The sequence below is a fragment of the Scyliorhinus canicula genome, chromosome 19 (genome assembly GCF_902713615.1).
Source record: "Scyliorhinus canicula chromosome 19, sScyCan1.1, whole genome shotgun sequence".
NCBI lineage: Eukaryota > Metazoa > Chordata > Chondrichthyes > Carcharhiniformes > Scyliorhinidae > Scyliorhinus > Scyliorhinus canicula.
Window position 1 is genome coordinate 57,211,587 of NC_052164.1, and position 15,384 is coordinate 57,226,970.

At 47.9% G+C, this 15,384-nt stretch overlaps 1 protein-coding gene across 1 annotated transcript in view; it reads right to left on the reverse strand.

The window, feature by feature from the left end:
- Positions 1-15,384, reverse strand: part of LOC119954151 (suppressor of tumorigenicity 14 protein homolog) — a 50,668-nt gene that overhangs the window by 18,890 nt on the left and 16,394 nt on the right. The window contains exons 3-7 of the mRNA XM_038779104.1: positions 7,993-8,123; positions 6,739-6,843; positions 4,905-5,012; positions 4,427-4,540; positions 2,879-3,004 (exon numbers count right to left, since the gene is read on the reverse strand). Of these exons, the coding sequence (XP_038635032.1) occupies positions 2,879-3,004; positions 4,427-4,540; positions 4,905-5,012; positions 6,739-6,843; positions 7,993-8,123 (584 nt within the window). The remainder of the gene's footprint in view (positions 1-2,878; positions 3,005-4,426; positions 4,541-4,904; positions 5,013-6,738; positions 6,844-7,992; positions 8,124-15,384) is intronic.

Sequence of the window (15,384 nt, forward strand, 5' to 3'; positions counted from 1 at the left end):
CAGCACAGAACAGGCCCTTCGGCCCTCAATGTTGTGCCGAGCCATGATCACCCTACTCAAACCCACGTATCCACCCTATACCCGTAACCCAACAACCCCCCCTTAACCTTACTTTTATTAGGACACTACGGGCAATTTAGCATGGCCAATCCACCTAACGGTAGCATGGTGGTTAGCATCAATGCTTCACAGCTCCAGGGTCCCAGGTTCGATTCCCGGCTGGGTCACTGTCTGTGCGGAGTCTGCACGTCCTCCCCGTGTGCGCGTGGGTTTCCTCCGGGTGCTCCGGTTTCCTCCCACAGTCCAAAGATGTGCGGGTTAGGTGGATTGGCCAGGCTAAATTGCCCGTAGTGTAAGGTTAATGGGGGGATTGTTGGGTTACGGGTATACCGGTTACGTGGGTTAAGTAGGGTGATCATTGCTCGGCACAACATCGAGGGCCGAAGGGCCTGTTCTGTGCTATGTTCTATGTTCTAACCCGCACATCTTTGGACTGTGGGAGGAAACCGGAGCACCCGGAGGAAACCCACGCACACAGGGGGAGGACGTGCAGACTCCACACAGACAGTGACCCAGCCGGGAATCGAACCTGGGACCCTGGAGCTGTGAAGCATTTATGCTAACCACCATGCTACCCTGCTGCCCCATACTAGTACAGTATGTTCTAGAACCAGAGAGCAGGCTATTTTAGAAATGGTAATGTGAAATGAGACAGGATTAATCAGACTTCATTCGTCAGGCAAGAGTGAACATAACATGATGGAATTTCATATTCAATTTGGGATTGAGACATTTAGGTCTGAAACTAGAGTCTTAAACGTAAATAAAGAAACTGTAATGACATGAAGACAGAGTAGGCAGAATTGGCCTGAGGAAATGGGATATACTAGCAGCACATATTATTTTTGATTTATCCTACAGTGTCCTACAGTGTAGCTACTCTTGGGGATACTAAAACTACTCACCAGTGACATATTTCCTTGTTTTTTTAAAACAATCTTAAATCATTTATTATTAAAAGGTAAGGGGTGCGATTCTCTGACCCCCCACGCCGGATGGGAGAATTGCGGGAGTGCCGGGCGATTCACGCCACACCGCCCTGCCACCTGCACGCGATTCTCCCACCCCCCCCAAATGGCGTGTCGGTTTTGCGACAGGCCGCTCGGAGAATCGCCGCTCCGGTCGAGCGGCCTGTCTAATACGACCGGTTCACGCCGGCGCCAACCACACCTGGTCGCTGCCGGCGTAAATAGTGCGCGACTGCTGCGTGTGGGGCCTGTGGGGGGCGGTGGGAAGATCGAGCACTGGGGGGGTGCTCAGGACGGGTCTGGCCCGCAATCGGTGCTCACCGATCGTCAGGCCAGCATCTCTGAAAGACGCACTCTTTTCCCTCCGCCGCCCCGCAAGATCAATCCTCCATGTCTTGCGGGGCGGCGGAGGGGAGGACAGCAACCGCGCAGCCTGAATGATGCAGCCGGCGGCGCCTCTTTGACGCAGGCGCCAAGGCCCGACACACGAGATTGACACGCCGCCACTCCTAGCCCCCTGGGGATGGGAGAATAGGGGTCGAGGAGCGGCCTCCGACGCCGGAGTGAAACACTCCGGGTTTCACTCCGGCGTCGGCACTTTGTCTCCCTTTGGGAGAATCGCGCCCAAGATGAGGGAGAAACATTTGAGGAAGCATTTCATAACTCAACAAACGCATATTCCACTGAGAATGAAAAACTTTGAGAATAATATACACGTGTAGCTAATTATAGAAGGTATCAAATTGGGAAAAATGCTGCAAAGATTAGGAACATTTTAGAAACCTGCAAAAGACCATCAAAAAAAAGCAAGAGATTAGAATGTGACAAAAAAGCAAGAACTATGAAAACATACAGCAAGAACCTCGGTAAGTATATAAAAAAATATTGAGTAGCTAAAATGAGCATTGGCCTCTTGGAGGATGAGACTAGGGAATTAAATATGCAAACCAATCTATATCAATGAAGGGCCCATGTATATTGTACCCAGATTTACTGATGATATGAAGATAGGTAGGGGTTGTGAGGGGTACAAAGAGCCTGTAAAGGGATATAGACAGGTTAAGTGAGGCGGAGGGGAATGGGGCATAATGTGGGTAAATGCCCAACTTGGTGGGAAGAACAGTAAAGCAGAAAGTGGAGACGGATTCTGGAGTGTTTCAGGACAGAGAGATCTGGATGTGCTTCTACTTGAATCTTAAGAAGTCAGTATGTAGGTATAAGGACGCAGGCAAACAGAATGTTGACCTTCATTGAAATGTTAATGGGGTATATAGAGAATGAGAGGTGAAACAATTGGAATACATAACATACTGGAGGGGTTTGGCTGGGAGGGCGGGGGTTGCTAACAGAGTAGACGCTGAGGGGATGTTTGCCTCATAGAAGAATCCAGAACTGGGGGAATAGTTTAAAGATCAGGGTCACCTATTTCAGATGGATATGTTTCTCCTCTCAGACTCCCTTCTTTCCCAGAGAGCAGGATCATTGAATATATTTATGCTGATCGATAATGATTTCTAACTTTTAATTTCCAGACTTTGTTGATGAAATTTAAATCCCAGGAGGTTGCTGTGGTGGGACTTGAGCCCATGTCTCCAGCACATTAGCCTGGGCCTCTGGATTACTCGCCCAATGACATTACCACAACACACCATCTTCCCAAGCCAAGGTTCGGCCAATCAAGATCTTATTGAAAGGCAGAGAAAGCTAAATGGCCAACTTCTGCTCCTTTCTCATCAGCTAATGGATAACATCGCCCCCAATCTGGGAAAGGTGGAAGGGATTTAGTTCAGCCAACAATAATAAGCAACACAGAAAACTGAGTGGTTGGATGCAACACAAAGAACACTTACTGCAATTCTGTTCATCTGAACCATCTGCACAATCCTTTGTTCCATCACATTCTGGATTCTTCTTTTGAATGCAGAGATCATTCTTACATTTGTAGGTATAAGTAGTGCAGGGGACCGAATGGCTTCCTATACAGAGGAAGCAAACATTCAATCCAACAGTCAGCCGGTAAGTCCACCTCACAGTTCAAATGTTTCCTGATCAACGGCTTCAATTAAAACATAAAGGAATAAAACAACACTCAGTACAGATACCAGACCCCTTATCCAGCATCCCATAATCTGGAAACAGATCAGGCATATCGTTCGTTATCATAGGGTCTGTCGTGTTAAGCAGAGTAAGATAACATGGGCTGCAACTGGATGCAGCTTTACCTGAGAGATACTCCACACCTTGAAGTTAGTTCAATATGATTTATTGAACCCGTCACACCGTTAGCTCAATCCTCTGAGTTCGAGTCTCTGCTAACCTAGTATGATTAATCTGTCTGACTGAACCAGACTAGCTTTTTGCCACGTGCTGTAGAAGTTATATGATATGTACACCCTGACTCACACTGTAAATGTCACCAGTGGAAAGAGGTGGAGTGTGAGTACCTCGTGCCTTTTATAGTGGGAAACCACCTCCAACTGTTCTGCCTGCTGATTGGTTATGTCCTGTTCTCTGTATTCATTGGCTGCCTGTCTGTATCTCATTATGTGCATGTTTGTATATCATGACAGGGCTGAATTGCAGGGTTTCATTACAGGGTTTCATTGATATCCCCAAACACTTCTGCAGAGCAGGAGGCCATTCAGCCCATCGAATCTGCTCCACCATTCAATGAGATCATGACTGCTCTGATGTGATGATCCTCAACTCCACTTTCCTGCCTTATCCCCATAACTCTCTATTCTCTTACTGATTACAAATCTGTCTATCTCAGCCTTGAACAAATTTTACAACACCAGGTTAAAGTCCAGCAGGTGAAGGAGCAGTGCTCTGAAAGCTAGTGTTTGAAACAAACCTGTTGGACTTTAACCTGGTGTTGTAAGACTTCTTACTGTGCTCACCCCAGTCCAACACCGGCATATCCACATCTTGAACAAATTTAACACCCCAGCCTCTACAGCTCTCTATGGTAAAGTATTCCACAGATTCACTACTCACTGGCTGAAGAGATTCCTCCCCATCTATCTTAAATGGGCCCCTTGTGAGTTACCACCGGAAAGAATTTTAATAAATTTACCAGGCATGATTTACCCTTCATGAAGCCATGCTGACTCTGCTCAATTATGTAGTTCTAAATGCTCTGCTGTTATATCCTTTATAGTTAACTCAATGGCAGAACTTTAACTGGCTTTTACCATTATTACTCTGTCAGTATTAGTTGTAGAGGGGCTCTTCCGGTGAGCTGATGCCTTTTCTTTGGGTCCAGCCTATACCCCCAGCCCCAGCACAGGGTTCGATACAGAGTAAAGCTCCTTCTATATTGTCTCCATCAAACACTGCCAGGACAGATACAGTAATAGATACAGAATGATTTCTAAGTGTAAGATCCCACTGCTCACCGCTTTTGCAGTCTTTCTCGTCAGTTCCATCTCCACACTCGTCTACCAGATTGCATTTCTGCTCCTCAGGGACACACTTGCCATTCGCACATTTCATCTCCTCAGAATCACACTCTGAAAAATACAAAATGCGACCAATGTAACAATCAAGTTATTCTTACTTTCCAGATTACACAGATAGCCTCGTGGAGACAGGAGTCTGGAAGCAACAGTGAGAGAGGTGGGGAAGACATGTGAGTATGCATGCGAGGGTGGGTGTTAGCATTAGAGTGCAGCAGGTGGATGGGGGGAGGTCAGGGCAGGCGGGAGAGTGGACGTGAGAGAGAGAGAGAGAGAGAGGGATAATGAGAGACAGAGTGGCGAAGTAGCAAGAAAATGAGAGTGGGAGTGGTAGAGAGTGGGGAATGGGACAATAATAGATAAGAATGCCATTGTCGATATAATGGTGATTGAGGAACCAGAAAGACAAGGTACTTACGGCAATTTGCCTCATCGCTGTTATCACCACAGTCGTTGACACCATCACACTTCCAGAAGTTGGATTTACACAGACCCGTACCACACTGGAACTGGTCTTCTTTACAATCTGTGAGGGAGACAGAAAAAAAAATCAGTAACACGGCATCGTGAGTCTCCAATGCTACCAATAAGTCTCCAATCCCACCATCACTCCTCCTTCAGCCCAGGAACTCTTGTGTTCCTGAGAACAAAGATTCTGTTGGCCTTGGGTAGAGTTTCAAGTTTAGGAATTTCTATCAACTGTAATGGGCAGCGAGCAGAGGGATACATCACCCCGCACCCTCCATCCCTCCCCTTCTCTCCAAGTTCAGTATCTTCACTCACTGTTACTCTCCAACCCTTCTTTGAGAGGAGCTATTGTGCCCCTCAAGTTTGTTCATCGTTCAATTGAATAAGTCATTGTCAATGGTAAGATTGGCAACTCTGAGTGAAGCTATTCTGAGACATTTATTTTTCCGAGCATAATGAAGTAATTGATTGATCTTTGGCCTGTCATTTTTACACCTATGCTTAATAAAGCCACTATTATTTAGTTTAGTGTCACGTCTATCGGCAAAAAGGACTTCCGGTGACGACGATGTGCTGAAGTCGCACATCATGGCGAGCGTGCGGACAAATACCACCAGCTCTAAGTACTTCCAGCTGCACAGGGACACCAGACAGGGATGCCCATTATCCCCACTTCTGTTCGCCTTAGCGATCGAACCATTAGCAATTGTGCTCAGACAGCAAACAACTGGAAGGGAATCCATAGAGGAGGCAGAGAGCATAATCTCCTCTATGCAGATGGCCTGCTCCTCCACATCTCGAACCCACAAGGCAGCATGGGAGGAATCATTGCTCACCCGAAAGAGTTGGAGTCTCCTCGGGCTACAAACGTGACATGAACAAAAGCGAGATTTTCCAGGTGAACCCATAAGGGGGAGGGGAAGAACTGGTGGGGCTGCTGTTTAAACAGGCCCGCCACAAATTCCACTACCTGGGGATCCAAATCGCCCATGACTGGGTCGGGGTCCATAAATGGAACTTGACCAGTCTGACAGAGGAAGTAAAAAAGGACCTGCAGAGATGGAACACACTCCCACTCACCCTGACGGGGAGAGTGCAGACGATCAAAATGATGCTACAACCACACCATCACACAGTAAGTACAAGGGCACTCATATCAGTCTATTTGAATTAAAACTGGAATCCATTAAAAAAATATAAAATCTGTGAAGTTAAATTACTGGCTCTTGGTACAAACGGTCCCACAATGTTCTGCTAAAGAAGTCCATTGCTGAGCAGAGGGGCAGGGTGGGAGCGGAGTGGCGGGGTGAGAACAATGTGGGGTAAGCACAGAGAGGGAGGACCACAGATGTTTAAGAAATTCACTATCCTTTCCTGTCATTGAATGAAGCAATCTTCTCTGCCTGTAGTGGGGATCTGCATTTACCCTAAACTCCGTTTTCATCATTTCACTGTCTAGTCACTAAACTCTGAAATACAAGCAGCATTTTACACGTTAACATTTCTCAGCTCATCCTCCATTTCAACCTGGATTGGATCATTGGATACATCAAATCCCATCCCAAATTTCTGTTTTTATAGATTTTACAAGTGATGGTTTCTGGTTCACTCTTCTCTGTCTGCACACACATTTTGGAAGGTGCTGAATCGGTCCCAGTGTTTTCCTCCAGCCACAGGCAGAATATTTTTCATAATGACATCACACCATCTCTACCCCAACACCTATATTTACACAGCACCCCATAGCCACTCCATATGGACACCCAGGTGCTGTGGACACTCACCGCAGTTTATTTCATCACTGTTGTCTCCACAGTCATTCCAACCGTCACACACCAGGTCCTTCCCAATACAATGGCCAATGACGCAGGCAAACTCATCGGGACAAGCTGGTGAAACATAGACATGATCCCATCAGCTCTCACATTTCAATAACAGCCTGCATTTATCCTGTTTTTTAAAAATATAGTGAAATGTCCGAAACACTTCACAAGAGCACCATCTGACAAAATATTATTAAATAACCAAAACCCAAGTTTTAAGGAATGTCTTGAAGGGGAAAGTCTGGTTGAGAGGCTGAGAGGTATAAAGCGGGAATTCCAGAGATTGGGACCTCAGCATCTGAAGACACGGTCACCACTTAGGGAGTGATAGATATCCGTAAAATAAGAGGGAGGAAATGCTTGGGTTGAATACAGCATCAAGATCGAAGAGGGCAGCACAGTGGCATAGTAGTTAGCAATACTGCCTAGGGCGCTGAGGACCTGGGTTTGATCCTGGCCCCGGGTCACTGTCTCATGTGGAATTTGCACATTCTCCCAGTATCTGCATGGGTATCACCCCACAACCCAAAGATGTACAGGGCAGATGACTTGGGCACGCTAAATTGCCCCTTAATTGGAAAAGAAATTAATTGGTACTCTAAATTTATTTTTTGTAAAATCAAGATCAAAGATGCCAATCCTCAAAATTAAAAATAATCGTGTTGTAACTTACTAGAGTCAAAGAAAGGAGAGGCGAGGGAGACAGAGGGGCTTCTTGTGCACAGGTGAGGGAGAGATGCACAAGTCGGGGATCCACAGATAAAAGGGAAAAATGCAGATGGCCATGCGCAAGTGAGATGTGCAAGATGCCCCTAGTGCGCTAAACGGACAAATGTGGGGGCCCACATGGAAGGGGGTCATCTGGCATGTGAGGGAGAATGTGAGACAGGCAGAATGCAGGGGAGGAACAGACACACAGGTTTCTTGGCACCCGCAAGACACTTGTGTCGCCCTGCACGTAAACACAGGAAACACACATGCAGGGGAGACAGGGATTTTGTATGCGCAAAAGAGAGACTGAGATGTGTGCAAGGTGCAGCACACAACAGACACGCAAACATACAGACACACACAGACATACAGATGCAGACATAGAGACAGACAGAGACACACAACACACACAAACGTGAGTACAGGCTGCTATACCAATATCAATTCCATATCACCCCCCAGTTCTCTCCGTTTCCCTTCCTTAGTCACCCCTCTGCAACTTACGTTTACTTGCATCATAAGCTTCAAAAGTAGCAAAAAATCCCCGATCGGATTCTGCTGTGTCAGAATGGAACTTGATCGTCATCTCATTTCCACCACTAAGCTGAACCAGCATTGGCCTATTCCCACAGATCCTGAAACACACAGGTAGGTTAGCGTGTAATCGAACAACAATTTGTATTTGCATTGCACCTTGATGATTGGGTTATTTTCCTATGTGCTTCTGAGGTAACTATTTTTAAACAAAATTTGACATCCGGTCAGGATGGCAGGTGACCAAATGAGAGGTCTTGTGATTCAGTGGGTAGCATTCCCGCCTTTGACATTTAACAATCGTCATCCTACAAGGGATCAGAGATACAGTAATATAGACAAACATACAAGAGGGTACAGTCAAACCCACCCCACATATCCCCCACTTATCCCACAAATAAACCTGACCTCACCCCCATCCCCCCCAACAGCTGGTGGTAATTAACTCTTTGAAATAAATGGTTACCACCTCAGGTGGAACTCCTCCACCGACCTCCTCATGGTGTACCTGACCTTTTCCAGGTATAAAAAGTCCATTCCTACCTCTGACCCTGAAGCTCTTGAGTTCAAGTCTCATCTCAGGACTTGTTGACTACGGAAGATGCATTTATTTTTTTTGACAAATATTTTAAGGCATTGTATCTTAACACAACAAACACAATCACAAATCAAATTAAGCCAACAGGGCCAACTCAACAAAATAACCCATCAACCAGTCCCCCACACCCCTGCCTTCCTATGTTAAACCCACCCCACTGACATCTTAACTTTTCTCAAAGTCTGCCACCTCCGGGCAAACACCTCCCCAGACCATCTCAAGGCAAAGTTTTTTTTTTCTAGCCTGAGAAACTCTGCCAGGTCACTCACCCACACCCCAGGTTTCGGGGCCCCCCCCAGAGTCCCTCCATTCTAACAATATCCGTCTCGGGGCTACCAGGCAGGCAAAGGCCAAGCCATCAGCCTCTCTCACTCCCTGGACTCCCGGGTCTTCTGACACACCAAAGATCACCACCTTGGTGACTTGGGGCCACCTTCACCTTCAGGACCTACGACAGAAAGTTGGCAAACACCTGCCAGAATTCTCCAAGCTTCAGACATGCCAAAAACATATGGACATGATTCACTGGCCCAACCGATCACCACACACACCTATCCTCCCCCTCTTCAAAAAACCTGGTCAAGCTGACCACAGTCATATGTGCCCTGTGGACCACCTTCAACTGGATAAGGCTAGGCCTAGCGCATGACAACAATGCATTCACTCTCCTCAGGGCATCTTCCCACAACCCAGCCTCCAGCTTCCTACCCAACCTTTTCTCCCACTTTCGCTTCACTCCCCCTATCGGGGCTCCCTCCCAGTCCATCAGTTCCTTATAAATTTTTTAAAAAGCTTTAGGAATAAAAATCGGGAGATTCTGGAACACAAACAGGAAAGGCTGTCATTTTCACCGATTGCACCCGTCCCGCCAATGACACTGGCAGTACATCCCACCTCCTAAAGTCCCCTTTCATCTGGTCCACCAACCGAGGCAAATTCAGTTTGTGCAACTGCTAACACCCCAGCGCCACCTGGATGTCCAATTACCGAAAATTCCCTCCCATTACCCTAAACGGCAACTCACTCAGCATCTGCTCCTACCCCTCGCCTGGATCGGAAAGACCTTGTTTTCCCCATGTTCAATTTATACCCCGAGAACCGGCCAAATTCCTCCAAAATATATAGCAGCAAAAGTTTAATTTGTGATTATATTTGTCGTGTTAATATATAAATGCCTCAATATAGTATTTTTCAAAAAAAGATCAGATGAAGGACTTGAGTCCACAAAAGATGAGCCATGATCTCACTGAATGGCGGAGCAGGCTCGAGGGGCCAAATAGCCTACTCCTGCTCCTAGTTCTTATGTTCTTATCTGTTTCGGTCAGAGATGCGCAGATTTGAACATGATTTTAAGTAGGTTATTCAAATGGTTGGTTAGTGTCCTATTAATAAATTATTCCAGTTTAAGAGTGTGGGAAGCACTAGGGTACATGAGTTTAAACTGTGTGAGAGTAGGAACGAACAGCATGTTGGCTGAATGGCTTTTTCTACCCAGAGAGCAGCGAGCCTGTCGAATAACATTGGCAGCTGGTGACTTCCGCCTAGGAGTAGGTCACACATTTGATAGCTCCTGCCTGTTACGGACTTTTGGACTTTTTTCCCCTGTGTTTTCCAGATTTTATGGGAAAAATCAGTGAAGAGCGAGACAGTAAGGAGAAATCGCCCTCCGGTGTATGCAGAATTGGACCAGAAGTGGCCGTGTGAGACAACAAAGTTCTATAAGGGAGACGCAAGTAGAGCTGGTAACACAGAGCAGCATGGCAGAGCAGCAGGGCCACGGGGAGATGGCACAGTGGTCGACGGAGCAGCTGGTGAAGTTTTTCGAGGATTGCTTCGCCAAGCTGAAAAAGGACACGCTGGACCCAATTAAGGCTTCGATTGATCAAGTGGTTCAGAATCAGGAAACCCACAGGAGAGCGGTCCAGGAGGTGGAACAAAAGTCCGAGCACATGGAGTATATAACCGTGCTGGAAAACAAAGTGGGGATGATGAACGACCACCAGAAAAGAATGCAGGAGAAGCTGGAGGACCTGGAGAATAGGCCCAGGAGGCAGAATCTCAGAATTGTTGACCTCCCTGAAGGCAGCGAGGGATCGGATGCGAGGGCTTGTGACGGACATGTTGGAGAAGTTGATGGGGGCTGGGGCAGTCCCTCGGGGCCTGGAATTGGACAGAACGCACAGAGCCCTCGTGAGGAAACCCAGAGCGAATGAGCCGCCGAGGGCCATGGTTGTACGTATTCACCGTTTCATGGACAAGGAACACATTTTCTTGGTGGGCCAAGAAAGAACGGAGCAGCAAGTGGGAAAACTGTGAGTTCCTCATCTATCAGGACCTGGGAGCGGATTTGGCCAAGAGTCGAGCTGAGTTCAATCGGGCAAAAACGACCCTCTTTAAGAAGGCGGTGAAGATCGGAATGCTGTATCCAGCCCGTCTGTGGGTCACACATGAGGAACGAGACTTCTACTTTGAAACACCAGACGAAGTATGGAGCTTTATTAAAGAAAGGAACCTGGAGGCGAATTAAAAGACACTGCGACGGCGATTTGTGGTGCTTTATTGTATAAATTTAAGTAGTGCTATGTAAAATAATGGGCTGTGTGGATGGTTAAAGGTTGCTTTGTCTTGCAGAGTGCTGGTTAGAAGGGGGGATGGGCTTTGAATTTGGTTCGGCTATTTTTCTAAAGTGACTGTTTCTTCACTGTTTTTTCTGATGTCTGTTTACTGGGGAATGTGATGCTTTTAAAATGTTTATTCATGTGGGGGGAGAGGGGAGAGAACAACAGGGAGACAGACTGCTTTGTGCCGGGGCGGGAGCTACCAAGTCAGCACAGGTCAGCTGACTCTCGGAAGCGCAGTGGGGGGTGAGCAGGTGTTAAGCTGGAGCTTGACTTGGGGGATTGGGTTTTGAATATTGTTGCTATGGGGAGAGGGAGTGGAGGGGGGGGAAGCTGCTTTGCTGACAGGGGAGGAACTAGGGGACAAACGGGAGGTCGGGAACGGTGACAGCCCGAGTGGGGACTCGAGGAAGCGGAGGGCGCAAGCTCGAGGGTGGCCTAAAAAGGGTGATGGCTAGTAGAGGGGGGGGGGGGGGGGGGGGGGGGGGGGTTGGAAACCCCCCGTCCAAGCTGATCACATGGAATGTGAGAGGACTGACTAGGCCGGTCAAGAGGGCTCGCGTGTCCGTGCATTTGAGGTGGCTGAAGGCGGACGTGGCAATGCTACAAGAGACACATCTAAAGGTCACAGACCAGACGAGATTGAGGAAGGGATGGGTTAGCCAAGTGTTCCACTCAGGACTGGACTCAAAGACCAGGGGGGTAGCGGTCTTGATCAGCAAACGAGTGGCATTCAAGCCAGGGAGAATCGTGTCAGACAAGGGGAGTAGGTACATAATGGTGAGTGGGAAGCTGGAGGTGGTGCAAGTGGTACTTGTATGCTCCAAATTGGGACGACGTGGAATTTATGAGGCTGGTGTTAGGCAAGATCCCAGACTTAAGCATCACATAACCTGATCATGGGAGAGGACTTCAATATAGTAATTGATCCGGAATTGGACCAGTCAAAATCCAGGACAGGGAAGAGGCCGGCTGTGGCAAAGGAATTGAAGGGGTTTATGGGACAGATGGGGAGAGTAGACCCATGGAGGTTTGCATGGCCGAGGACGAAGGAGTTTTTCTTTTTTTCACATCTCTACAAGGTATACTCTCGCATCGACTTTTTTGTTCTGAGCAGAGCGTTAATACCGAAGGTGGTGGATACTGAGTACTCGGCAATCGCAGTGTCGGATCATGCCCCGCACTGGGTGGATCTATGGGTTAGTGTGGAGAGAGGGCAACGCCCGCTGTGGAGACTGGATGTTTGGTTGCTAGCGGACGAAGCAATCTGTGGGCGGGTTAACAAGTCCATCCAGAACTACCTGGAAACAAATGATAGTGGGGAGGTCTCTGCAGCGGCGGTCTGGGAAGTTTTGAAGACAGTAGTCAGAGGGGAATTAATCGCGATACAGGCCCACAGAGAAAAGGTGGAATGGGCTGAAAGGGACAGGTTAGTTGAGGAGATACTCCAGGTGGACAGGGGATACTCGGAGGCTCCGGACGCGGGGCGACTGAGGGAGCGGTGGAGGCTATAGGCGGAGTTTGGGCTGTTGACCACAGGGAAAGCAGTGGAACAGTTGAGGAAGGCAAGGGGGGTGATCTAGGAGTACGAGGAAAAGGCAAGCAGAATGTTGGCGCCCCAGTTCAGGAAAAGAGAGGCAGCTAGGGAGATAGGTAAACTAAAGAGCAGAGACAGTAATACTGTCCTGGACCCAGCGGGGGTAAACGAGGTGTTTAAGGACTTCTATTGTAAATTAACAACAAGAACAACAAAGAAAATTACAGCACAGGAACAGGCCCTTCGGCCCTCCCAGCCTGCGCCGATCCAGATCCTTTATCTAAACCTGTTGCCTATTTACCAAGGTCTACTTCGCTCTGTTCCCCACCCGTTCATATATCTGTCCAGATGCATCTTAAATGGTGCTATTGTACCCGCCTCTACCACCTCCTCTGGCAAAGCATTCCAGGCGCCCACCACCCTCTGCGTAAAAAACGTTCCACGCACAATCTCCCTTAAACTTTTCCCCTCTCACCTTGAAATCGTGACCCCTTGTAATTGACACCCCCACTCTTGGAAAAAGCTTGTTGCTATCCACCCTGTCCATACCTCTCAATTTTGTAGACCTCAATCAGGTCTCCCCTCAACCTCCGTTTTTACAATGAAAACAATCCTAATCTACTCGACCTTTCTTCATAGCTAGCACCCTCCATACCAAGTAACATCCTGGTGAACCTCCTCTGCACCCTCTCTAAAGCATCCACATCTTTCTGGTAATGTGGCGACCAGAACTGCACGCAGTATTCCAAATGTGGCCTAACCAAAGTCCGATACAACTGTAACATGACCTGCCGACTCTTGTACTCAATACCCCGTCCGATGAAGGCAAGCATGCTGTATGCCTTCTTGACCACTCTATCGACCTGCGTTGCCACCTTCAGGGTACAATGGACCTGAACTCCCAGATCTCTCTGTAGATCAATTTTCCCCAGGACTCTTCCATTGACCATATAGTCTGCTCTTGAGTTAGATCTTCCAAAATGCATCACCTCGCATTTGCCTGGATTGAACTCCATCTGCCATTTCTCTGCCCAACTCTCCAATCTATCTATATTTTGCTGTATTCTCCGACAGTCCGCCTCGCTATCTGCAACTCCACCAATCTTAGTATCATCTGCAAACTTGCTCATCAGACCACTTATACTTTCGTCCAGATCATTTATGTATATCACAAACAACAGTGGTCCGAGCACGGATCCCTGTGGAACACCACTAGTCACCTTTCTCCATTTTGAGACACTCCCTTCCACCACTATTCTCTGTCTCCTGTTGCCCAACCAGTTCTTTATCCATCTAGCTAGTACACCCTGAACCCCATACGACTTCACTTTTTCCATCAACCTGCCATGGGAAACTTTATCAAATACTTTACTGAAGTCCATGTATATGACATCTACAGCCCTTCCCTCATCAACTAACTTTGTCACTTCCTCAAAGAATTCTATTAGGTTTGTAAGACATGACCTTCCCTGCACAAAACCATGCTGCCTATCACGTCAAGCTCACAGGTCTATAATTCCCTGGATTATCCCTGCTACCCTTCTTAAACAAAGGGACAACATTAGCAATTCTCCAGTCCTCCGGGACCTCACCCGTGCTCAAGGATGCTGTAAAGATATCAGCTATTTCGTCCCTCGCTTGCCTCAGTAACCTGGGATAGATCCCATCCGATCCTGGGGACTTGTCCACCTTAATGCCTTTTAGAATACCCAAAACCTCCCCCTTCCTTATGACGACATGACCTAGAGTATTTAAACATCCATCCCTAGCCTCAACATCCATCATGTCCCTCTCCTTGGTGAATACCGAGTCGGAACTCCCCGGCTGGGGTGGAGGGGATGAGGCAGTTTTTGGATCAGTTGAGGTTCCCGAGGCTGGAGGAGGACCTGGTGGAAGGTCTGGGAGCCCCAATTGAGATTGAGGAAATAATCAAGAGACTGGAGGGCATGCAGTCGGGCAAGGCCCCGGGGCCTGAAGGCAACCCGGTGGAATTCTATACGACGTTTTCAGATATTGAGCCCACTGCTGGCGAGGACATTTAACGAAGCAAGAGTGAAGGGAGTCCTCCCCCCAACGATTTCATTGATCCTGAAACGGGAGAAGGATCCGGAGCAATGCGAGTCATACAGGCCCATTTCTCTACTGAATGTGGCTGCCAAACTGCTGGCTAAGATACTGGCCACAAGGATAGAGGACTGTGTCCCAGGGTGATAGGAGAAGACCAGACAGGATTTAAGAGCAGGCAACTCAAGGCCAATGTTAGAAGGCTTCTCAATGTTATTATGATGCCCTCAGAAGGAGGAGGAGGAGAAGGCTTTTGATCGGGTGGAATGGAATTACCTGTGGGAGGCGCTGGGAAGGTTTGGAGTTGGTAAGGGCTTCATTGACTGGGTACGGTTGCTCTATCAGGCACCAGTAGCGAGTGTGCATACGAACTGGCTGAGGTCGGGGTATTTTAAACTACATCGAGGGACGAGGCAAGGGTGCCCCCTCTCCCTGTTACTGTTTGCTCTGGCCATAGAGCCATTGGCCATGACTTTAAGAGTCTCTAGGAACTGGAAAGGGCTGGTTCGAGGGGTTGTGGAGCACCGGGTCTCGCTCTACGCAGA